The following is a 26,009-nucleotide window of genomic DNA, read 5'->3' as shown; positions in this document are numbered from 1 at the left end:
CTTTGGATGATGACCCTTTGTGCTTAGCAGCCATTATATCCTTCAAACCCATCCTTGGATTCAAAGCCATTGATTCGTCCTCGGCCTCGCTATCTACCTCGGCAATTATCAAAGGAGGGAAATGAGTTGTTGATCTATCAGGCTCACTCTTGGAGTCTGAGAGGTCGATTGGATTGATTTACTCCTCTTCTTCTTTTTCAAGTTGAAATTGGTCTATTTCCTCCTTGAGAGAAAAGCGTGAGGAGGTAGATTCCTCCTTGGAAGCTGCTACTTCAGGATGTACAGGAGGGGGGATTGTTGCTATCAGGCGTGCGAGAAGGAGGGGAGGAGACTCGTCGGGCAGGTCTTGTCGGGCAAGAAATCCTGCTTTAGAGACGTCTATTCTTCGGCGCCTACGATCACCTGCTGTGATTGCGTTACTTATGTCTTGGAAGATGGTCGATATTGGCTTAAAACCCAAGATGAGATGAACCGCCCTCAGCTGCCCGTCTTCACTCATAAACACCTCGGACCTTAAAACTTTGTTGAGGTCTTTGATGTTGGTTAGGCTTAAGCGGGGCGCTACATGTTGCTTGTCTGTAAAAACATTCGAGAAACAAATCATGGTCTAATCAATAAAATTCACCACCAAAAGGAAATGAATATAAAACAAAAAATGAATGATAAAGTTAAAAGAACTAAATCCCGTGCCAAGGGGCCTAAACCTATGAATTCACACCTGGTGTTCCTTCCTGAATTGGGTAGTAAAGATCGTCGTGCCACTCCTTGGAAGTGGTTAGGTAATCGTCTTTCATGCCCTTGTTGGACTTGAGAAGACATGATATAAGCCTAACAATACTATACCTAGACTTAAGGTAATACTCGAGTCAGCAAGCGAGTGACACTCATACATATGGACAACGTCGTGCCATATGAGTCTTAAACCCATCTGCTCATTGAGAGCGTCGACGCTACCTAAAATTCTAAATACATTAGGTGCACATTGGTGAGGGCATAACCTATGGTTATACAAGTAGTCTTGGGTTACCCTCCCTATAGGAAGTGTCATTCCTCCTTCTATGAATGCGATTATAGGAATGACGACCTCCCATTCTTTCCCATGGGTAAGTATTTGGTCTGGGGCACAATACCTCAAACCAACTTCCTAGGGGATGTGGTATTTGGCTTGAAAGCCTTCCATACCAATAGGAGTGTCTACTAGGTCTTTGAATCTACCCATTTGAATAAAATAAAAACAATGATTTTGGAAAAGGGGAAAAGATTAAGAGGCCGAGGAGAAAAAGAACCTAGGAGTGTGAAAATTTACGAGAGAAAGAACAGATCACTCTTCAGGAACTTCTTGAGAGTTAGGAAAATGAGAGATTCTTAAGGGCTAACTAGTTTATGAAGTAATGGGAAAATGGTGATCTCCCAAACGTTTTGTATGAGAGGTGGGATTGAGTGGGAGTTATCCTGCTCAAAATTCAAAGAGAAATTCTAACCGTAGGATTTGCATCGCACCATTGAATGTGGAGGACAGGGCACCGCCTAGAGCATTTAATGAGGCATCATGGGCTTCGAAGCATTAGAAACAGTTACAAGAGTGGGAAACGACATTTTCACTTGTAGAGGTGGGGGAAGCATATAAAAGCTGTTATGTTGGGTCAAAACCCCAATTTTCTCCTCGAATGGGAGAGAAAAATGAAGTTTTGAGGGGCTATTGTGGGAATAAAAGGCCTAAGATGCATTTTTGGGTCATGGGCTTAGTTCAAGGACGTTTACTTGTCCGAGAATGGATTGATGGTAATAAGGATGTCAAACTTAAAGACCCATGAGCAAATGTGGCGGAAGAAGTTAATGGAAGTAATCCGAGGAGGAGTATCTCCTTGGCTAAGTGAAGTAAGGGTCAAATGGTACGTCATGTTGACTAGAATAATATTTTAGGAGGTCTTGTGGATGAAGATATGTTTCATAGGAGCACAGAGAGCAAGAACAATTTGAAAATATCTTAGAGAAAATTGCTACCACCGCATTGAATGCTTTGTACCTAAGTCTTTGGCCGCATTAATGAGGAAGTGATATCTGAATAGTGATTTTCAGCCTTATAGCTATTACCTAAAGACTTCAAAAAGATGTTGATGGGACAAGTATCAAGGGGAGTAGTCTAGATCTACATGTGGGGAGCAAAAATGAAGGGGAAGGAGGAAGTGTAAGAAGGAAGAATGTCCCAAATAAGAGGGGATCGAGAGATAGGAAGAGAAAACACTGTAGACTGGATATCTGTAATTAATCTTTAAGAGAGGAGAAACATAAGAATCTACTCCTCAGCTTGAGTCCAAGGATAAGTTTCATCATATAAACCCATCCATCCTTATCATTTTGTAATCTTGGGCCATTGTTGTTACTGTTTAAGTTCATTAGAAACAAGATTTCTGACTCACTCCCTATAAATTTATTGTATTGGGCTCTTTGGGCCTATACCATTTCTCTTGTTGGGCTTAGGTACAAATTGCGACCTTACAATAAGTTAAAATTCTATCATATCTATATAAAAAAAATTATTTCCATATTGCTTTTGATATTTTGGGATTGAAGTTTAAATTAGACTAGAACACTACTAACTAATTTTAGACTTTTAGTGAGAAGTTCCACCTTTTTTTTATCGAGACCTGGATCTTTCTTTGGTTGAAAAGAGTGGGTCAAAGGCCCAGGATACGTGGATCTTTTTGCCCAATGGTCTAGCTCTTTCAAAGATGTGCATTGAATGGGCCTACAACTTTGGTTGTTTTGGATGGCCCATGACATCGGATAGGTGGCTCCTTAGAGGATTTGTATCAATCCGTTTAAAAAAATTCTGTTTATTTTAGTATAATTTTTTTTATATAATCATTTTTTAAAGTAACATATATTAGCTGGTAAAATCTCTTAATCTCTGATGGTTGAATAAGAAATCTGATGTTCAATTTCTGCCTATATCAAAAACTAATTGATGTCTTGGTCTGATGATAAAGAGCTATCGTCATGAGCGTACATCATAGGTTGAAACTCTCTCTAAAAAAAGATTATTTATTTTATACTACATTTCATTAAAATATAAACAAAAAATTGATTAATTTTTTTTTACACACAACAACTATTATACACTCTCTTCCTTCGGGACAAGGTTTTTCTTTAAATTAGTTTAGAGAGAAACCCTTTAAGCTCCTACTATATCTTTTTATCGGATATAAATTTTGAAAATTCGACTGTTGAATTGCATTTTCTTTATATTCTTAACACACGTCAAATTTCGTTCAAATAAGATGTTATTTATTAATTGATCAATAAACTTATTTTTATGCATAATATTAGACCAAAAAAATTTGAAATTTAAACTTTTGATTGATGACACAACTATCGATTTTTTATCTTCCTCAAATTTTTCAAGTATGGAAAATATAATAAAAATATGTAGTTCAACAGTTAGATTTTAAAAATTCATATACAATAAAAGGATATAGGAAGAGTTTTAAAGAGTTTTTCTTTGAACTAGTTTAGAGAGAAACCTTTTCACTTTCTTCATCATTGGGATATGTAGAGGACAAATAAAAAACTAAGTGTAAAACGAATAGTGTTAGTGTAAATTTTATACAGCTACTGAAACAATTATGTATTTTTACACAACTTTGCATGAACTAATGTGGGTGAATTTTGGGTTTGATTGACTAAAATGTGATATTCTTTCTATTATATAAGCATTAGTGAATATGCTCTAATAATCTAATTCTCCTTCCTAAATTTGAGAACTCCATACTTGTGTAAAGTGTAATCTATGCTTGCAGCGTCATTCAAAATTGAGTAGTGGAAGAATTTCCCCTGCTCTTTTTTTCCCCTTGGGTTTGCAGTCCATCATTGCTACCACCCATAATAGTATCTATCCTTCCAACCATGCTAATTGCTGATGAATAATTTGGATTGAGTGGGAGTAGGGATGGTCATACCCACTGGGTAATGGATATCTAACCCTATCCGACCTAAATATTCTGAGTAATACCCAGTTCTTAATGGGTTGAAGATAATTTGGTAGGGTTTGGATATTATCCAAATTTTTTAGGTAGGGTTTGAATTTACCCATTATTACCCATTTAACTAATTAAATCTAACTCAAATCCAACTCAACCAAATTATTATGGGTAAACCTAAACCCACCCAATTACTCAATAATCAAAACTACCAAAATGCCCCTAAAACTTGAAAATGACCAAAGTACTTAAATCCTCTAAAATTACCGAAATGCACCCTAAACCTAAAAAATGACCGAAATACCTCCAAAACCTAAAGATTACCAAAATACTCCCTAAACCTAAAAAATGACCGAAAGACCACCAAGTCCTAAAAAATGACCAAAATACCCCTTTGAAACCTAAAAAATGACCGAAATACCCAGAAACCTAAAAATGACCAAAATACTCCCTAAACCTAAGAAATGACCGAAAGGCCACTGAAACCTAAAAATGACCAAAATACCCCAAAAACCAAAAAATTACCAAAATACTCTCACTCCCCAAACCTAAAAAATGACTGAAATACCCTCAAAACATAAAAAATTACCGAAATACCCCTAAAACCTAAAAAATGATCCAAATACCCTTGAAAACTAGAAATTATGAAAATACCCCATAAACCTAACCAATCAAAATACCACCGAAACCTAAAAAATGACCGAAATACCCTCGAAACCTAAATAATTACCAAAATACCCCCACAACATATAAAATGACAAAGATACCCCTAAAACCTATGAAATAACCGAAATACCCTCGAAACCTATATAATGACCAAAATACTCTGAAAACCTATAAAATGACAAAATTGCCCCTAAAACCTATAAGATAATAAAAATATACCTAAACCTAAAAATGACTAAAATAGCCTCGAAACCTAAAAAATGACTAAAATACCCCCAAATCTTAAAAAATAACCGAATTACCCTCAAAACCTAAAAATGACCAAAAATACCTCGAAACCTAAAAAAATTACCAAAATACCTCAACCTAGAAAATTACCAAAATAGCCCCAAAATATAAAAATTACCAAAATAAGTATAAAACCTGAAAAACGACAAAAATTCCCCCATAATCTAAAAAATGACCAAAATACCCTTAGAATATAAAAAATGAACAAAATAACCCTGAAAACTAAAAAAATTACCGAAATTCCCTCAAAACCTATAAAATGGCTGAAATATTCTTAGAACCTTGAATTTGAGGAAAATACCCTTGAATAAAGTTCTAAGTATAGCGTAAAGAAAAATTGGGTGTATTTTTATCATCATATGGGTTTTAGGGGCATTTTTGTCATTTTATAGGTTTCGGGGGGTATTTCGGTAATTTTTTAGGTTTAGCGGCTATTTTTTTATTTTAAATTTCAGGGGTATTTTGGTAATTTTTAAGTTTTGAGGGTACTTCAGTCAGTTTTTAGGTTTTGGAGGTATTTCGGTCATTTTTTAGGTTTATGGAATATTTTGGTAATTTTATTTTTCAAGGGTATTTTAGTCAAATTTTAGATTTCGGGAGGATTCTGGTCATTTTTTAGGTTTAGGGAGGTATTTTGGTAATTTTTGGGTTTCGAGGGGGGGGTATTTGGACATTTTTTAGGTTTTGTGGGTACTTTGGTCATTTTTTAGGTGTCAAAAGTATTTCGGTCATTTTTTAGGGGGCATTTTGGTAATTTTAAGTGGGTTTTGAGCCTATTTGATGATTTTGGGGGTATTTTCATTATTTTAAAGGTTTCATGGGTATTTTGCTCATTTTTGAGATTTTGGAATATTTTGGTCATTTTAGAGGTTTCATGGGTATTTTGCTCAGTTTAGAGATTTTTTTGGATATTTTGGTCATTTTATTGGTTTTTGAGCATGAGTACTATTTGGGTAGGTAATCAGGTACATATGGACAAATTAATTGGGTCAAGTATGGGTATACCCTACCCATATCTTACCCATAACTATCTCTAAGTGGAAGTAGAGTAAAGTTGGCTAGAAATTAATAATAATGTAGACCATTGTTGAAGCAAAATTAAAAATAGAACAATTTATTTATAAAAAAATGAATAGCTTAAATGTATAATTAAGTGAATGGGAGTGATAAGAGTGAATGGTGTTTGGGTTGTTGTAGGTTTTTTTCCCTAAAGGATTTCTGTGTGGTCATTTGTTTTTGTTTTAAGAAATTAAGTGAGTTATTTAAAAATCCATAAAAGTTGTTAATGTTCATTTTGGTTTTTACAAATTAGGACACAAAATATTAACTCTCCCATGTTTATTTGAACATTAAAATTAGCTCTCTTATTCATCTCATTGCCCCCCATTTACAACTCATTATCTTTTTTAAAAAAAAAATCTCAATTACATGTCTGACCAAGTCAAACCCCACACAACCAGCCATGGCCAAAGAAGCAATCCTCATTGTTCATAATTATCTTATTTATAATTTATCGCCTTGTGCATGGTTCTTTTTCATATAAAATAATATTTAACCCTTGCACACATTGTGGACTATTTGGGCCACATAATCAAACAATTGTCCCGATGGAAACGTAAAGGTACAAGAAAGTTTCTGAGTAGAACGAAGTTTGGATTGCAAACGGGAACTTCTGAAATTTCAAGAACGGTGTCGGACGTGTCAGGACAGTTTAAATGGCAGTCATGGTCGAACAAAGATGACTAAAGATGCCATGGTATTCATTACAGTTTATGCAGAGAGCTTTTAGGATAGACTTCAAATTTCATTTCAGGTACGCTGGATCTTAATCTTCTGAATATCAATTACGAGAGGAGCTACAGAAGCATATAGAATTTGTGAAAGCAATTGAGTATTTCTCATTAATTATGAAATTGGGTTACAACTCTGTTTATATAGGAAGGAAACAGGGAGGAAGGAAATAACAGAAAACGAAAACGAAAACGAAAACGAAAAATATAACTTCTGAATAAAAGTATGGACCACCATAAGCACTAAAATTGAAATATAACCCTTACGGCTGGAATTTGAAATGTTACCGGCCTTGCACAATTAAAACTGATGCATCATTCACAGAACATATTTCGGTGATGCTATTAATTGGATTTTCCCTCACGACAGTTCTCACATTCAAGAAAGCTGGTTCCTTGGGATAAGGTAGGGCTGCACTTTCGTTGCTTAGCATTGGGGCAACTTCAGACATGGTAGGTCTATCTGCTGCACTTTCTTGAACACAGAGGAGAGCTATGTTAATGTATCTGAGTGCCACATGCATAGAGGATACATCATCAAGTAGAGGATCCACCAAGTCCGATCCCCTCTCACTTGTCCATAATTCCCATGCCTTAAAATCGGGGAAAAAAAACAATAATCAATTGAAAATCAGAGGAAATTTGGTCAGGGTTCTAAGATATTTAGAACAAGGAATTTCTTATTTGATTTTTATGTAACCCGTACATGTGTAAGTAACCCCTCTCACATGTAACCATTACACATAATACCCTCTCAAAAACAAGGGACTTAATATGTATACCACATTTTCCCCCCTAAGAATTAGTAGATAGTTTTCAATTTATTAATAGTGATTAAATATTTTTTCAACAAATCCCAAAAAAAAAAAAAAAAAAAATCAGAATCTAAAAGTGACTGGAAGTTTTTACAAGAGAAAGTGCAAATAGGATACTTACATATCCAAGAAGATGGCGAGAGTCGGTTAGATAAAAACTAGTGTTCTTTTGACCAGTCATAATTTCTAACAATAGACGCCAAAGCTAAAAACATCTGATTTGATCAAGAAGAGGTCTTCTTGAGCATATTCAAAAGACATATAGCCACTAGAAACCATTATCGAGTAAAAAATTTGTAGCTTCATTTAAAAAAAAAAAGTATATGCGCATATATTTGTTATTATGATTAAGAAGTTTACTTACTAAGTGCCAACAATCCTATTGGTATTTTCTTGAGACTTGTTTCCTCCAAATATTCTTGCCATTCCAAAATCTGATATTTTTGAATTCATGTCACTATCCAACAAAATGTTGCTGGCCTTGAGGTCTCTATGAATAATCCTGAGCCGGGAATATTGATGAAGTTAAAGAAGCCCTTGAGCAACTCCTTTAATGACTTGGATCCGTGTTCCCCAACTAAAAATCTTGCGCTTTTCTAGTTCTGATTTACATAAATGGGCAAATTACAATGCACACACGTTGAAAGGAGCATAACATAAAACACAATTTTATGAATACTTCAAAATATGAGAAACTACATACCAAAAAGGAAGAAATTCAAGCTTTTATTGGGCATATACTCATAAACTAATATGAGTAATATCTTTTCATCCCATTCAATGCAGCAGCCCAGAAGTCTGACAAGAATCCTGTGTTGGAGCTTGGCGATGAGCATTGCCTCATTTTTTAGCTCCTCCCAACCTTGCCCAGATCTTCTTGAAAGCCTTTTCACAGCTATCTTATCCCCTTTCAGTAAAATTCCCTGAAATTCTTTCGCTTAAACTTAATTAGTTCCATTATTACCAGGGAGAACGTTAGCCCACTTGGAATCTGAAAAGATACACTTAGGCTGAGTTTGGATACAGCGTTTTGTGGCCACGTCCAGCGATTCTGCGATTTTTTTTTTTTTTTTCAACGTGCATGAACAGTAACCGGTACTGTTCATGCACGGTATTTTACTGTGCGGGAGACCAATTTTACTGTTCATACACTGTTCATGGGACCCACAAGCACTTTATTCAGAAAAAAATATTAAAAATGAGTCTCACAATACTATTCACACATTTAAAAATTATTTTGCTACAGTGTTTTCAGTTTTCAGCAATAAGCTCTATCCAAACGTTTAGTAGGCTTTAATATCATAAGCAGCAACAAAACTGGCATGTGCCTGTTGTGCTTGTTCACACTAAACATGGAAAATTTTAGTTTTTTATGTACACTCCTTATCCTAAGCATTAACTGCGTTTAAGGATTTTGAATCATACCTTATAAACAGGCCCAAAACCACCTTCTCCTAGCTTATTTGCATCTGAGAAATTATCAGTTGCAGCAGAAACACTTTTTAAACTGAGCAATGGCATTTTGACTTCCTTTTTCTTACCATCTCCAGGCTTATTTACTTTGGAAAGCTCAGAATTTTCTGTTGTTTGGGTCATGCCCAAATCTAACTGTAACAAATCATCCCCTGAATAGTGAACAACAAATGTATACGGTGTTAATTAAGGATGTAAATTTTTATTGCTTAAATAGTGTTTCGAGCAATTCACTCACCCTTCTTTCTAAGCTTTCTCTTCACATAATAAAACATAAAGCCCAATGTAAGCATTGCTAAAGGAGTAGACATGGTCAGTACAAAAATTTGCAATACACCCAATTTCTTATTCGTTCCAGAGATTGAATTGTTATTTACAGCGGCTGTTGCTGTTTGATTCCTTGAGTTTGTATCTGAAAAAGGAAATCAAAGAAATAAATAATCTATGCATCATTACTATAGATATCTCCTCAAAGTTCTTTCAAACAGAAAATAGATAATTGTCCTAAGAAGAAAGCACAACCGCAATAAAAAAAAAAAAAGTGATTTACTACTAATTCCCAAGTTTTCAAATTTTCTTACCTTGGTTGACCAAATCCGAAGTAGCAAGTTTCAGATTGAAATCAATTCCATATATGTCATCGGCTGAGAGTTGTTTCAGATTCAATAGAGAGCCATCCCATACCAAGCATGGAGGCTTGAGACCTCGCAGTTTGTAATAATAAGTATGAGCAATACAAGAACAGTTGTTCAAGCAAGCTGATTGGCACTCGATATCACTGCCAAAGTCCAAATGCCGCGGATTATCAGGCCAGTCAACTTTAGACGTGAAGAAACCCATCATCCTGAACATCATTATTCTTAGTGCACTGCAGATCAGTGTCCCTCACACAGCCACTGGACGTGTTCCCTTTGCTCCAAGCATCAGCAGAAACAGGTCTAAAACCTGTCAAACAGCCACATGGTACTTCAGCAGTTTCATTGCATATGCTAAAAGCTCCACATAGAGCATAATCCCCACACCTAGATGACTGTAACGAATTCCACCTTTGATCATCTTCTGACCACGACTGCAGTTTAAGCTGCCCTGACACATCTAACACCATTCTTGAACTAGTCCAGTATACTTTAGACCCCTCCATTATAGTTAACTGATCTGAAGAACCCAGCTGTAGGGAGAAAAGACCAGGAGCTGGGTCTTCTGTACTTTTCCATGATGCTGCCACAAAATCTCCTCCAACTCCAAGAGTCATTCCGGGCAAAAGAGTATCAGTAGCATTGTCAAAGCTTTGCCAAAAAACCTGCAAGACCCTGTTTGTGATTATCAGATTACCTGTATCCAATAGCATGGCATAGATGTCGTTTCCAGTCGTTTCCAGCTGAAGTGTTGACCACCATGTATGTCATTCTGCCATCGGATATTACAAGATTTCCATCCGAATTAAGAGTAAGAGCTGCAGAGGAATCTATGAATCCGTACTCTCTGTTTGCAACCCAAACTACATTCTGCTCAGAAACTTTCATGCTGTACCGTATTCCCATGTAATACTTTGTTGAGTTTCCTGGAGAGAAGAAACCGAGTTCGAAGTTTCCATTAGCGGATACAATGGTCTCCGACGTATTCAGGGAATGGTCAGGTTGGATAGTATTCGTGACAATATCATTGGTGGACTGCAAACCAATGCAGGAAACAATCAGGAACAAAGCAATAACTATAAGTGGGGAAATTCTGCTACTCATATTTTTCAGGAAGCTATGCAAAGAGAAATTGCACTTTGCAGATGTATGCTGTTCTTGGATTGAGGAAGGAGACTTTTAGATGTCAATGCTGCAACTTGAAGTAGTCAACACTACTTTTCCTCCATTTTGTTTTAAGGAATCTTTTCCCCCATTTAACGCAAGCCTTTTGAGGTGGAATTTGTAACTAAGATTGCATAAATTTTCTAAAATTTGAACTATTTTTTTGATTGAAAGTTTGAACTTTTATTCATATGCTTTGCAAGAATACGTTTACAACCATCGCCCTCACATCCTCTATATTCTATGCATATCACGTCACTCTGTGGGCCACCATATTGCCATTGTTCCTTACATGGTGCAGGCCCCCCAATATTTCAGCTACCTAATTTCTCTAGACTTCATCCAATATATGTCCCATCTTGGATGGGTCAGCTTAATGGATGATAACTTGCACTGTCATAAGCGCGTTACTTGGGAAATAATACATGAAAATTTTTAATTGATTCATGTGTTGAAATTAAAGTAAACAGTCAGACATTACAAAGAGGTACTATAGGTAGCTTCACTAGGATGACGGAAAAAAAGATGAGGCGACAAAACTCCTTGAAGGTGGACGGATGATCTAAAGAGAATGGGTCGCCTACAGTGAACGGATAATGGTCCAAACGGATACTGAGGTTGACGGCGGCAAAAAAGCCACGTGGCAATGATGTGGCAATGACGTGGCTTACTTGGCCCCCAAGAAACTTCAAATGACAATAACTTGTACTCCACGATTAACCCTAATCAGTAGAGCCCCTATATGGAATGGGTCCCTTAAATTATGCAGATTTATGAGGATCTTCTCTACAAGGAAATATTCCTCTTCGCCAAGGCACCAATGTCGGTTCTCTACTACTATAAAAAGTCCAAAACTTTCAGAAAATAAGGTACGCATAACTGACCCCAACTCTGGTACTCTAGAGTTGTGATAATTTTCTGATTTAACCTTCGGAGGGTATTTGGCCGGTACTACACCGATACTCTCTTGAGGTCTTCTTTTTCGGTGTTGTGCAGGTGTTGTTTGGGCACGTAAGGGTTGTGCAGCTTACTGACGATTTTCGGCATCATCAACTTATAAGATGCTAGTTAACCGAAAAGTTTAAAGCTAAATACTTAGACCGTGTTATGTCATAGCAATTCCTTAATTCCATTATTTTTTTTAGGTCATGTTAATGAGTACCTTTATGGAAATAATTAATAATCTATTTTAGGAAAGTTTTGACATTGCTTTTATGGAAAATGAAAAAATATGTCAAAAAATTAATCGATTTTTTTTTCCTTTTTCCATAAAAATTTCTTTAAATAAATTGTTAACCAGTGTCTTAAAAGCATTCGTTAGCATTTTTTTTCTTAAATGTGGTACTCTCACTCATGTGTATACATTCAACAATCTTATCATCACGTGTGAGTAATTTTCTCTTCATGAGCTTTGAGCCTCTTAGTCGACCATAAATAAGTCCTACTTACTCCTCCTTGTCTATGGCTTTTATATATCTAACAACTTGTCACCATATGCCATTCATGAGAATCAGGTTTAAATCCTACACACTCATTTACGAGGACTCCATGCTTCCATATTTCCATGGAACCTTACACCTTACTATTCTTTCTGAACTAGCAGTATTGACATTACTATACTTTCTTGGCCATTTTCAAAGATTAATTGTGTGGGCTTTTGTCGAGTTGCCTTATGCGATGCACACTTGTGTGAGTTCTAAGTACACACTCCTTGTTCGTACTTCAATTGCGAAAGGAATCTATCCCTACTTCATCTCTGAAAGGGAGCTTGATAACCTTGCCATCTTGACACACACTATCATGGGCTATGATACCACTTGTTAAGAAGATAACACCTTGGAGAGACTCTAAATTAATCCTCAAAATTTACAATTATAGATCTTATCAATGCAGGGCAAGGTGGGGCTAAAATGTCTAAACTCATTCCCACCTCGGCCCATGGTGGAGGCTAAAATCTTGTCCCATTCCCGCCTTACCACTTATTGCAAGGCGAGAAAACCTGCACGAGACAATGCTAGAAGGGGCGGGTCAAGGCAGGGCGGGGCAAAATGGTCATTCCCAAGTGATATCATCTTTGTGCCAAATGACTACCTTTTAATAAGACTAGTATAAATTACATAATTCCCCTATAGTTTGATATAATTTCAAATTAAACTCCAAAATTTTAAAAAGTTTTAATATATTTTTTTCTTCGGTATGTCATGTGATACAAAATATTTATATTAAATTTATTAATATGTTTGTTGTAAGTGAAATTCTACTGTCAAAATTTCATAAACTAAAAAAAAATCACTTGAATTAAAATTCTACTACGAAAAGCTTTCAAGAATTGAATAGAAGTTATTAGTTATATATTATTTTCATAATCTATCTTATGTTCTGCTTTAATATTGAAAATTGTGCTGTACAGTGTGCACATTATGTTTGCACTATGTGAATCAATATAAGTATTACAAGTTTTACAACAAAATTTTATAATGTGATTCATAATAAGTAGATTAAAATTATTTATATATTTTAGTTTAAGTGAAGCTATATTTCCAAATTAAAAAAAAATAAAATATGACACCAATTAAAACTCAATTATAAAAAATTTTGCCAATAACTTCTTTGTCAAATGTTATATCTTGATATTTTCAACGTAAACATTGTTCACTAACCTCTCATCCACTTAAAATGTGTTATTAAAAATTATAAAAACTAGTCGCAGACTCACGCGATGTGTGGGAATATACAACTACTTTGTAACGTGATATAATGTATTGTAAGGTCACAGTTTGGTTCCCAAGCCCAAAGGATAGATGAACTTCCGTCCAAAGAGCCTGATACAATGAATTTCAAAAGAGTGGGTTCTAAAGCTGGGCTTTAGTGAGTTAGAAAATATGTAAAGTGGATCTAGATGACAAGAAAATGGAGATGGACTGGTTTAAACTAAAGGAAAATTACCCTCAACACAGTCTGAGGACGTCAGTTCATATATATGTTTCTTCTTAAATTTGATTACAAGTTTAAATCTAAATTGCAACAGTATTTTTCTCTCAATTTCCCGATCCCCCTTTTTTAGGGACCTTCCTCAGTTTTATACCCCTCTCTCCTCCTTGTTTCCACCTTCCACGTGTAGATCTAGATTGCTAGTGCTGATACTTGTCTTATTAGCCCATTCCTGAAGTCTTTGGGTGGTATCTATAAGGCTGAAAATCACTATTCAGACATCATTTCCTCATTAATGCGGTCATAGAGTTGGATACAGAACATTTAATATGGTGGTAGCAGCTTTTTCTTAGATATTTTATAGTTGTTCCTTTGCTCTGTGCTCCTATGAAACATATCCTCATCAATAGAACCTCCTGGAAGATCATTCTGGACAATAGGATGTATCATCTGACGTTTGCATCGCCTAGCTGAGGAGACACCCCTCCTCGGCCTACCACCCTTAGCCTCCTCGGTCACAACTTGCTTGTGGACCCTTAGGTCTGACATCTTCATTACCGTTAGTTTTTCATTGGACCAATGAACACCCTCGGACAAAGCTCATGGCCCAATATGCATTTTTAGGCCTTTTATCCCTACATGTACAATTTATTCTATAAAACATACTGGAGATATTATTTCTAAAATTATTTTTCATCTCTTCATCTCTATAAATTAAGGAAGTCAATACCGTATCGGAGACTGTACCATTTCGGGTTTACCTCTATTATATATATATATATATATATATATATATATATATATTATATACACACCAAAATCTCTAGAACCATGCTAGGATTTCTAGTAGAAGATGCCATTCGTTTGATGATAAATAAAAAGGAATATCGAAAATTCGAGTGGCTGAAGCTGAAGTAGCTACTTTCGAAGTAACAGAAAGAAAAGCAACGACTGGAGTGGGAGAGTCAGAGTCGAAAAGAGGATTCCTCACTTTTTTCTCTCATTCAAAACCCAGAATGTATCCTAATTTTTGGCCTAATTCTTTTTTTGATGATCGATTTAACCTCTGATCAAAAAGATATACCTTGGTTATATTTCATCTCTTCAACAAGTTTAGTAATGAGCATAACGGCCCTGTAGTTCCGATGGAGAGAAGAACCTATGATTAGCTTTTCGGGAAATTTCCAAAGGAACAATTTCAACGAAATCTTTCAATTTCTTATTTTACTATGTTCCAGCAACAACAAAAGCGACAAAAAAGACAGCAGCGATACTGCTGGAAAGGACGGTTTCAATATTTCCCATGCGTAATCCTTTGTATAGACATTGGGGCGGACGGACACTAAGATGGAATAGGCCGGCTAATATGCCCAATGTCCTTGCTGCAATATGATGAGAGGCTATTCCTCCCGGAACAAAAGGATCAAAACCTTCCACACCCCACGCTGGATTTACATATAAGCATATAATATTTCACTTATATTATAGTAAATATAAAAGTTTATCATAAAATATTACCTCAATTCAAAACAAATTATTCATAGTTTTAGACTTTAGTATCAATTAAAAGGAAAAAAAAAAAACACAATATAAAAACTAGAAAGCTTAGTTGTTGATTGCATACTAAGAAAACAAATAATACTAATAAGTTAATGTAAATAAGTTAATATTATGCCCTTACAAAAATTCAAAAATTACAAAACTAAAAAACAAAAAAAAAACTTTTTTCTGTACCGGCCGGTATTGTTTGAAATTGGCCGGTATGGAACGTACGCGGCCGGTATGGCCGGTATTTTTTCTGATACAAAATAGAAGTGTACCGGTACCAGTGCATTGGCCGGTACGGTATCAACTACCCTGCTACAAATATATCATTCTATTATTTTGATTTTTTTTTCTTGAAAAACTTAGGTGCATTTGATTGATATTATTTTATTATTTTTTCGGGGTAAAAGATAGAAATACTATTATTTTTTTTAAGTGATCTATATTATTCAAACTTTTGTATAGTGTGTTATGGTTTTTTTTCCCTACAACTAAAATTTTTAAGTTCCAAAATTAATTATTTGAATTTCTCATTCTCTCAAGAAGATTATCATGATAATCAAACCTCATCACAAATAGTTTATAGAGACATTTAAATACATAATCATCTCACTTGTAAAATATCTAAAAATTAAATTCAAACCAAAACTATAAGAGGGATAGAGAGTGCATGTGAGAAATAACTCAAGAGACATACCACCAAAGTGTATCATCCAAAAGTATAGTAAAAAAAAAATCATCAATCTAAAATAGAGTTGCAAGAAAGAATTGATGAGAGAGAGAGAGAGAACAATCACCTTTTTTGGAAGAGAATGTGAGACAAATAGCAAAATTATATAAAAGAAGACGAGTAGAAGAATATTCGAAAGAAAATGTATAGTTGTAAACACCAAATTGTCCAAGTCATACTATGTAATAGAATGATATTAAATCATTCTGTAATTTTATAGGATACCATGTAATAAACAAAGAAAATAAAATTAAAAAGATAAAAAAATTAAAACATAACCAAATCATTTCAACCTAAAGTAGAGTTAAATATAAAAACTCATCAATCTAAGGAATTAAAAATCCACCAAAAGAAGGAATATGTATATATATATAAAGAGAGAGAGAGAGAGTATTCATCTTTTTGTGTGTGCTAAAATATGGATTGAATAGAAACGAAAATAACAATTTTTTTATAGTAAAAAAATGGAGATAAGAATAGCCAAAATAAAAGGAAGATGAAAGGATAGAGGAATTTTAAGGTTCAAATATAGAGTAGTGGAAGATAAAAAATTAAAAGTAAATAAATATTGGAAAATATATAAAGGTAAAGTGGCAAATTAATGAGAATAAAAATAATTTAAAATGAGAGCTGTGAGGTGCCGAAGACCCAAGAACCCGAGGACCCGAGGAAGGGAAGCTCGAGACATAGTAAACAAGGGAGAATAAAGGAATAAGGAAACTTACCCGAGGATACCCGAGGATGAAGTGGCACGGGCGTTGATGACATAGGGGATGTATTGCGACTAGCTGAATGTGGCAGGATAACTTAGAAGGTTGCATTAAATGTCTGGCACCAACCTTTCTGGCCGCATTAATTAGAAAGTTCCGACTATATCCGTTGCATTAATGTAGACGTGACCTGAACAGTATGGAACGCAAAGTTAGGGCTTTGCTCCATTACTGACGGATAGGTGTCGGGGGAAGAAGCTTAATAGATTGCAAGGTGTAGGGCTGAGATGAGAGGAGCCAAGGATATAAATAGGAACCGGAAGATACAGAGGGGGGACTTTTTGTTGTTGGACCCTCTCTACCAAAATATATTGTATTCGGATCTTTAGTCAGGGAACTAGCTAGGAGAAACTGAAGCTGGTTTATGATTTTTTGGTCCTTACAATTGGCGCCGTCTGTGGGAACAACAACTTGATACATTCCGTTTGGAAGTATATGGCTGAGATGTATCTAGAAAGAGAGGAATCAGTGAGTTCACGAAGTAGGGACGTAACTATAAGCCTCCAGCAAGGAAAGGGGAAGGGACATACCTTAGGGGTGGCGGAAGCACATGATAGCGGTCAAGGGGCTGAACAACGATCACCAACTGAGGGGCAGATGTCTCGCGATGATGTATTACAGCAAATGCAATCTGAGATAGCTTACTTACGCAAGTGCTTGGATAGTAGAAAACGGAGACGTAAGAGTTATGCTTGTTCTTCCAGTGATAGTTCAGAAGCAAACCTTGGAGGAAATGAGCCCCCAGTATTTGAGCCTACTCGAAGTGTGACCCGTGACAGCGCATCTTCGGGTGTTAGGACTAAGAAGCAGAAGGAGATGAGGTTGCCAGGTACTGATGGGTTATATCACGATGATGGAAGTGACGCAATGGGTAAAGCCCTGAAGCAAATCGCTAAATCCCCTTTTGTGTCCAGGATAAATAGGGCAAAACTACCTCGTAGGTTTTCTCAACCCATTTTTACCATGTACAACGGGAGGACTGACCCTGTAGAACACGTCAGTCATTTTAGTCAAAAGATGGCCGTTTACTCGAATAATGAGGCGCTGATGTGCAGAGTTTTTCCCTCCAGTTTGGGGCCTATGGCCATAAGGTGGTTTGATGCTTTGGCAGAAGGTTCTTTGAAATCTTTTGAAGAGTTGACTAGGGCATTTGGAGCAAGATTCATGACTTGTACTAGGATTCCAAAACCCTTGGATGCTCTATTGTCTATGTTTATGAGGGAAGGCGAAACACTCAAAACCTATTCCGACCGATACTGGGAAATGTATAATGAAATTGATGGAGATGTGGAGAATGTAGCCGTGAGAACTTTCAAGGTGGGCCTTCCCACGGAGCATGGGTTAAGGAAGTCCTTGACAATGAAGGCCGCGATAGATATGCGTCAACTCATGGACCGGATAGAAAAGTATAAACGGGTAGAAGAAGACCAGGTGCAAAGCAAAGGAAAAATGAAGGGGTATCCAGAGAGGAAAGATCTTCGGGGAGGGGGGTTCCAAGGTAGTCGGCCTAAACGAGATTTTTCAAGCCGCCCGATGACCGCCGAAACTCCTCTAATTAATTCATTATTCAAGGAACGCGTGCATCACATACTGGAGAAAATTCGGCACGAACCATATTTCAGGCCACCCAACAAAATGAGTAGAGATGCGTCCATGAGAAATCAAAACCTCCACTGCCATTATCATCAAGACAAGGGACACACCACGGAGGATTGCCAGACATTGCGCGATCATCTGAATCAATTGGTTAAGGCTGGGAAGATTAATCACTTATTGGCTAAACCGGACGGTACTCAAAAGTATGGGGGTCATGCCCCTCAACCATCCCTGGGCACTATTAACGTCATTCTGGCACAGCCGAGAGGAGAATTTGGGAAACCTTCTCGAGTCATGACCGTTCAAAACAGATTTGGGAATGAAGTCATGGAGGAAAGTAAACAAGTAGATAAAAGGATGAGGATCTCGGCGATGCCAGTATTGGGATTTTCCGATAAAGATAAAGAGGGCACGTATCAACCCCACGATGACGCCTTGGTGGTAACAGTTCGTATCGGGGGATATGATGTGCGACGAGTCCTGGTGGATGATGGAAGTGGTGCAGAAATCATGTATCCTGACCTGTTTCATGGTTTAAAGTTGAGAGAAGAAGATTTGGAAAAATATAACCATCCGTTGGTAGGCTTTGATGGGAAACAGGTAATCCCACGAGGAATGATTAAGTTACCTGTGCAGGTGGAGGGTTCCGAAGTACAGGTGAACTTCATAGTTGTTATGGCATACTCCCCGTACACGGCCATTTTGGCCAGGCCTTGGCTCCATGCAATCGAGGCAGTCTCATCTACTTTGCATGTAATGGTGAAATACCCTATACGAGGAAATGTGGGAGTACTACATGGTAGCCAGATGGTAGCCAGGCAATGTCTGACGTCTGCCACTATCCGAACGGGTCAGAGTTCATTGGCAGGGGAGGTTCTGGAGACATCATAGCAATTAAAGGAGACTGCTCGGGAAGGCGGGGAAGTTGAGGGTGGAGGTTTTGCCGAGCAGATAGACAAGGTATTTATAGGGGAGGATAAAGAGAAATATTTTCAAGTGGGATCAAAATTACTGAAACCGGAAAGGGAGGAGCTGGTTCAATTTTTGCAGGATAACATTGATGTTTTTGCATGGATGACTTATGACGTCCCGGGAATTAATCCAGAAGTCATTTGCCACCATTTGAATGTTAATCCCCATGCTACGCCACGAAAGCAACCTCCTCGGCGTGTATCCCAAGAGCATGCAGAGGCAGTTAAAGAGGAGGTAAGTAAGCTAAAGCAAGCTGGGGCAATCAAGGAGATTTTTTATCCTGAGTGGCTGGCCAACAATGTGGTGGTAAAAAAGAAGAATGGTAAATGGAGAGTCTGTATTGACTTTATAGATCTGAATAGGGCATGTCCCAAGGACCCCTTCCCTATACCCAGAATCGATAAATTGGTGGATGCAACTGTGGGGCATCCCCGAATGAGTTTCTTGGATGCATTCCAAGGGTATCATCAGATCCCTTTGTCATTGAATGATCAGGAGAAGACGGCCTTTCGTGCCCCTAATGGCAACTACCATTACCGAGTGATGCCTTTTGGTCTTAAGAATGCAGGATCCACTTACCAACGGATGGTGACCAGAATTTTTGATTCACAGTTGGGGCGTAATATGGAAGCTTATATCGATGACATGGTAATTAAAAGTAAAAAGACGGGAGACCATTTGAAGGATTTGCATGAGACCTTCTCAGTTTTAAGAAAGCACAAGTTGCGCTTGAATGCCTCAAAGTATTCTTTTGGAGTGGGCCCGGGAAAGTTTCTAGGGTACATGATAACTCATCGGGAAATTGAAGTTAATCCCGATCAAATCAAGGCCATCTTAGACTTGCATCCTCCTCGGAATCCTAAAGAAGTGCAGAAGCTAGCCGGTATGGTTGCAGCCTTGAATAGGTTCATATCCCGGTCCGCAGATAGATGCCGCCCTTTTTATCGTCTTTTGCACAAGTGGAAAGATTTCCGGTGGACTAATGAGTGTAACTTAGCTTTTGAGGATTTAAAGCAATACTTGGCTAAACCGCCGATATTATCAAGACCAGAAAAGGAAGAAGTGTTATATGCTTATCTAGCCGTCACAAATCACGCTGTAAGTCTTGTCTTGATACGGAATGATGGTGGGGTTCAAAAACCAATATATTATGTCAGCAAGTCCTTACAGGAAGTAGAACAGCGATACCTACTTTTAGAAAAAGCTCTGCTAGCTGTGGTGCATGCAACGAGGAAATTGCCCCATTACTTTCAAGCTCACACCGTAGTAGTACTCACCCAGTTGCCCTTGCAGGCTATTATGAGGAAGTCGGATTACACGGGTCGGGTAGCCAAGTGGGGAACCAAGCTTGGAGCTTATGATGTCAAATATATGCCTCGGACAGCTATTAAAGGGCAAATCCTTGCCGATTTCGTGGCCGAGTTCACAGAAGGTCAGATTAACCAGGAAGATACCGGGGTGACAGTGATGGCCATCGGGATGGGAAACATCACTCCTTGGGAAGTCTATACGGATGGAGCGTCAAATCGAAAGGGAGCCGGGGTTGGAGTTGTGTTAATTACTCCCGAAAAGTTAGTTATCGAAAAATCATTGAGGCTGGAATTCTCAGCCACTAATAATGAGGCTGAATATGAAGCTCTCTTGGTGGGCGCCCAAATGGTTAGACACTTGGGAGGGAAGATAGTGAAGTTGTATTGTGATTCCAAGTTAGTGGTAGGGCAAGTTAATGGAGAGTTTGAGGCAAGAGATGAACGAATGAAGAGTTATCTTGAACGGGTCAAAGGGGTGTTAAGTTTGTTTGAAAGTTTCCAAGTGCAACAAGTCCCAAGGGGACAGAATGCTCACGCCGATTCATTAGCAATGTTAGCCACATCACTGGGCTCGAAATTACCCCGGATGGTCATAGTGGAGGATTTACTGACCTCTAGCCTGACAAGCATCTCGGCGGTACGGATTCACAACATTCGTATGGGCCCAAGCTGGATGGACCGAATCATAGCTTTCTTGCAGCAAGGAGTACTACCTGAAGATGAAACAGTGGCCGAGAAGGTACGAAGAAGTGCTCCCCGTTACTGGCTGTCAGAGGAGCAGAAGCTCTATAGGCGCTCCTATGCAGGGCCGTATCTGCTCTGCGTACATCCTGAAGCTGTGGAACCTTTGTTGGAGGAATTACATGAAGGGGTATGTAGGAGTCATACCGGAGGGAGATCATTAGCTCACAGGGCCATGACTCAAGGGTTTTGGTGGCCGAACATGCAGAAAACCTCTCAAGAGTACGCCAAGAAATGTGATCAATGTCAAAGATATGCGCCAAATATTCATCAACCAGGAGGTACTTTAAATCCATTGTCCAGCCCGTGGCCCTTCACTAAGTAGAGTTTAGATATCGTTGGACCTTTTCCTCGGGCAGTTGGTAATAAGAGATGGCTTATTGTCGGCACGGACTATTTCACGAAGTGGGTGGAAGCCGAACCGTTAGCTAACATTAGGGATGTCGATGCGAAGAAATTCATTTGGAAGAATATCATAATTCATTTTGGAGTCTCTCACACCTTGATTTCTGATAACGGGCTTCAATTTGATAGCAAGGCTTTCCGACGGTATTGTGCAGGAATGGGAATAAGAAATGGATATTCAACACCGGCTTATCCTCAAGGAAATGGTCAGGCCGAAGCAACAAATAAAGTCATCTTAGCTGGGTTGAAGAAACGTTTGGATGACGCCAAAGGGTGCTGGGTAGAAGAACTGCCTCACGTATTGTGGGCCTATCGCACTACACCCCGAAGATCGACAGGCGAGACACCCTTTTCAATGACGTATGGTATGGAAGCTATAATACCATTAGAATCAGGTTTTCCCACCCTAAAATCTGACCAGTATGACGATACGAGTAATCATGATAGGATGCATGATTGTTTGAATACTATTGAGGAAAGAAGAGAAGTAGCCAGTGTGAAGATGGGTAGCTATCAGCAGAAACTCAAACAGCCATACGACAAGAAAGTTAGGTCCAGGCCCTTGGTACCAGGTGATTTGGTGTTGAGAAAAGTAGTGGGGGCAGCAAGAAATCTTGCTTGGGGAAAATTGGGACCTGATTGGGAGGGGCCGTATAAAATTACCTAATTAGCAGGTATAGGGGCTTATCGTTTGGAAGATCTGGATGGGAGGGTGATTCGTCGCCCTTGGAATGTAAATAACTTATGACGTTATTATTATTAAGAAAAGAATTTCCTTTTGTACTAAAAATGTTGTTGTTGTGGTTGCTTTGCCTTCATTTGAATCAATCTTGCAGTTATAAAAACACAAGTGTTAAACTGACCTTAGCTCTTGTTCGGTTCCTCGGGCCACAAGTCTAAGAGAAATTAACCACTTGTAAAAACACAAGTGTTAAACTGACCTTAGCTCTTGTTTGGCTCCTCGGGCCACAAGTCTAAGAGAAATTAATCACTTGTAAAAACACAAGTGTTAAACTGACCTTAGCTCTTGTTCGGCTCCTCGGACCACAAGTCTAAGAGAAATTAACCACTTGTAAAAACACAAGTGTTAAACTGACCTTAGCTCTTGTTCGGCTCCTCGGGCCACAAGTCTAAGAGAAATTAACCAATTGTAAAAACACAAGTGTTAAACTGATCTTAGCTCTTGATCGGCTCCTCGGGCCACCAGTCTAAGAGAACTTAACCACTTAACAAAAAAAAAAAACACACACACAAGTGTTAAACGGATCTTGGTTCTTATCCGGTTCTTCGGACCATAAGTCAAGGAAAGTCTAGCAACTAAAGGAACGAGCCAGATACAAGAACCATAAGTCTAACATCGTAGCTTTTCAAAAAACAAGATAAAGGCAAGTGTACTTCAAACAGTTAAGTATTAGTATAAGTAACCTTTAGATGCACTAAACTCATTTTGTTTCGTGCCTCGCCTCTCAAACGTTGTAAAAAGTTAAGTAGTTAAATTATGGTTCCCAAGTTAATCCTTCTATGCTCTTTAAGATCACAAGTATAATAATGAACGACTTTTAATTTATATCATGATTTTTAATTGATCTAAGCCTCTATCTGGATGCGTGAAAGGTAACAGTCGAACGGCAACACATGGTGATAATAAATGCATAACAAAAAGGGCCGATATTAATTTCTTGTAAGATATTCATTACAAAAATGTGGCAGTCATGTGGCCCACTGCACCCGTAAAAAAAAAAAGAAAAAAAAGAAGACAACAACAATAAAACGATTAAGCAACAGGCTGCTTGTCTTTTCTCTTTTCAGAGTCTTTATCTTTCTTCTTCTTTTTCACTGGCTCTTCAGCCAAGTCACTTTCAATTACTTCTTCCACGGGCTGAGCTGTAGGAGAAGGGTTTCTTGTTGCTGGCACATCAGATGGGTCAGGAGCAGGGACGGGCGCAGCTGATTCACTTGTTGGCATGGGGGGAGCAGGAGCTAAGCGTAATGCCGGAGGATAGTAAATGTTGTCTGGAGTTCGGAGTTCAGTGTCAGCGGCTACCCCGGCAGCATCCAAAGCATGACCCCATACCTCCAAACAAAACGCTCTAGCAACCCCCTTGAGTTGGGCGGTCAAGCTATCAGCTGCCTTCTTCATCCCAGCGTCATACGCTGCTTGCTCAGCAGCAGCCTGCTCCTGCTCCTTGGTGGCTAGCAATCCTTGCACTTGCTTAAGCTCAACAACAGTAAGGGCGAGCCTATTTTGAGCTTGCTTTTGGGCCTCAAGAGCAAGGTTCACTTGTGATTCGTAGCTCTGCAGGGCAGCCTCAGCGTTTTTATGAGCTTTTTCTACTTCAGACAAGCGAGTAAGGGTCTCTTTTAAGTTTAGCTCTGCTTCTTTTTGGGCCCTCACAGCCGCCTCGGCGTTGTGCTCAGCTTTCCGGGCAAGGTCCAGCGAGTGGTCTACCCATTCTTCAGCCATAAAGGAGGCCTGGACCGCCTATGATACATTTGAATTAACAAAGTTAGTCATCATAAGGAATTAGGTTCGTAGATGGAATGTGCAAAGATTTGGGAAGTACCTTGGCTAAATCCTATTTCAAGGACAGGAAGACTTCCCTCTTGTGGAATGACCGCAATTCAGCCATATCTTCGGGAAGGCATAGAGCCTTCTCTAAACACTCGGCCACCAGGCTCGAGCTTCCCTTCTTCGGGTCCCTCAGGTTGGCATCATCAAGAACGGGATTACCCGAACTGAGGGTGAAGTTGGGTCGCCAGGCTGACGCCTTCCTTGTAGGCTCACTACTGGGGTCCTTGGACGAACCAGTAGGAGCAGACTTTTTGGAAAGGGCTTTTCCAGCCCTGGTATCTTTAGAAGAAGGGTCGAGACTCTCCCCTTCTTCGATTTCTATTACATTTTTATGACTTTGGCCCCTCTTCCGTTTTTTGTCCACAATTTCCGAAGAAGGTGCATGTGTCACAGCTGGGGTAATTGGACGAGGAGGGACCGGCATTACCGGTGAGGAATCGCCTGCATGCGCTTGAAGCAAGGCCAACAGGTCGGGCTCTTTCTCCTGAAAACCCATTGTGCTGGTTGAGGGATTGGAACTGCAAGGAGCGTCTTTACGATAGAACACTTCAAAGTCCTTCTCCGTCACCTCGGGTTGAGTTGGCTCGGGAGTGGCAGTTCTTTCTTTGGTTACAGGATTGTCAGCCTGTTCTAAGGGATAAAGTAATCGGGCGGCAAGTGGGGCAGGAAGTTGTGCGTCGTGAGTTCCTACGGGCGGAGGTGCAGGTAGTAGGAATCCAGGAACCGCAACGTCAATCAGAGCTAGTTGGAGATCCTTTGCTCTGATTACGTTCTTCGGGCTTTGGAAACGTTTGGTGGATGGGGTGTAGCCGAGGATGACGTGGGCCGCTCGGAGCTGTCCGTCCCTATGTAAAAATATTTCTGACCGAAGAATCCTGTTTAGATCTTCACGGTTCACAGCAGACAAGTTTGGAGCGGTATGATAATCGTCTGCAATAAGGAATAAAACCGTTAGAATGAAAAAATTAAGCAATCCAAGTCACATAAAGGAAAAATGGTTAGTCCTAAATACTAGGTCGGTCCTCGGGAACCCTACCTGGCACCCCTTCTCGGGTAAGGCAGTGTAGGCCGTCATGCCAATTTCCCAAAATGACAAGGTAATCTTCATTCATCCCTTTACTTGAATCGGGTAAGCAAGAGATCAGCCTAACGGAGGGGATTCTACATTTCATATAGTATTTAGTCATGTCCCCTTTTTGGCAGTTGTACACCCAGTTTACATCGTGCCAGGTCAAATTGGTCCCCATCCTTCGGTTAAAGGCGTCTACACATCCTAAAATTCTAAGGACATTTGGGGAACATTGTGATGGGGTAAGCCTATAGTTTATCAGAAAATCCCTAGTCACTCTACCCATAGGAATTTCCATTCCCCCCTCAATGAATGCAATCATTGGAATCAAAACGGACTCAGGTGGCCGAGATACGAGTGGAATCTCTTCTTCCTCACAATACATAATGTCTACGTCATCGGGGATCCTATATCGGTTTTTAAAGGCGGCCTTCGCCTCATCGGTGTTAACTAGCTCAGCGTACCTACCCATTAATCCCCACGACAAGAGGAGGAAAACAAACAAGTAGAAAGAAACAAAAGGAAAATGAACACACCTCTGAAGAATGCTTAAAACT

At 38.7% G+C, this 26,009-nt stretch overlaps 1 protein-coding gene and 1 pseudogene across 1 annotated transcript; one reads left to right on the top strand and one right to left on the bottom strand.

Annotated features, from left to right (window-relative positions):
• Nucleotides 1-7,008: 7,008 nt before the first annotated feature.
• LOC142638194 (G-type lectin S-receptor-like serine/threonine-protein kinase At1g11300) lies at nucleotides 7,009-10,751 on the bottom strand (annotated as a pseudogene).
• Nucleotides 10,752-17,222: 6,471 nt separating this feature from the next.
• Nucleotides 17,223-19,274, top strand: LOC142639527 (uncharacterized). Its single transcript, XM_075813689.1, has 2 exons — nucleotides 17,223-17,958; nucleotides 18,088-19,274. The coding sequence occupies exons 1-2, from the start codon at nucleotides 17,223-17,225 to the stop codon at nucleotides 19,272-19,274; spliced, it is 1,923 nt and encodes a 640-aa protein (XP_075669804.1).
• Nucleotides 19,275-26,009: the final 6,735 nt, after the last annotated feature.

This window comes from Castanea sativa, chromosome 6, assembly GCF_040712315.1.
Source record: "Castanea sativa cultivar Marrone di Chiusa Pesio chromosome 6, ASM4071231v1".
Taxonomy (NCBI): domain Eukaryota; kingdom Viridiplantae; phylum Streptophyta; class Magnoliopsida; order Fagales; family Fagaceae; genus Castanea; species Castanea sativa.
The sequence above is the reverse complement of the archived record's forward strand: the minus strand, read 5'-3'. Positions and strand labels throughout refer to the sequence as shown.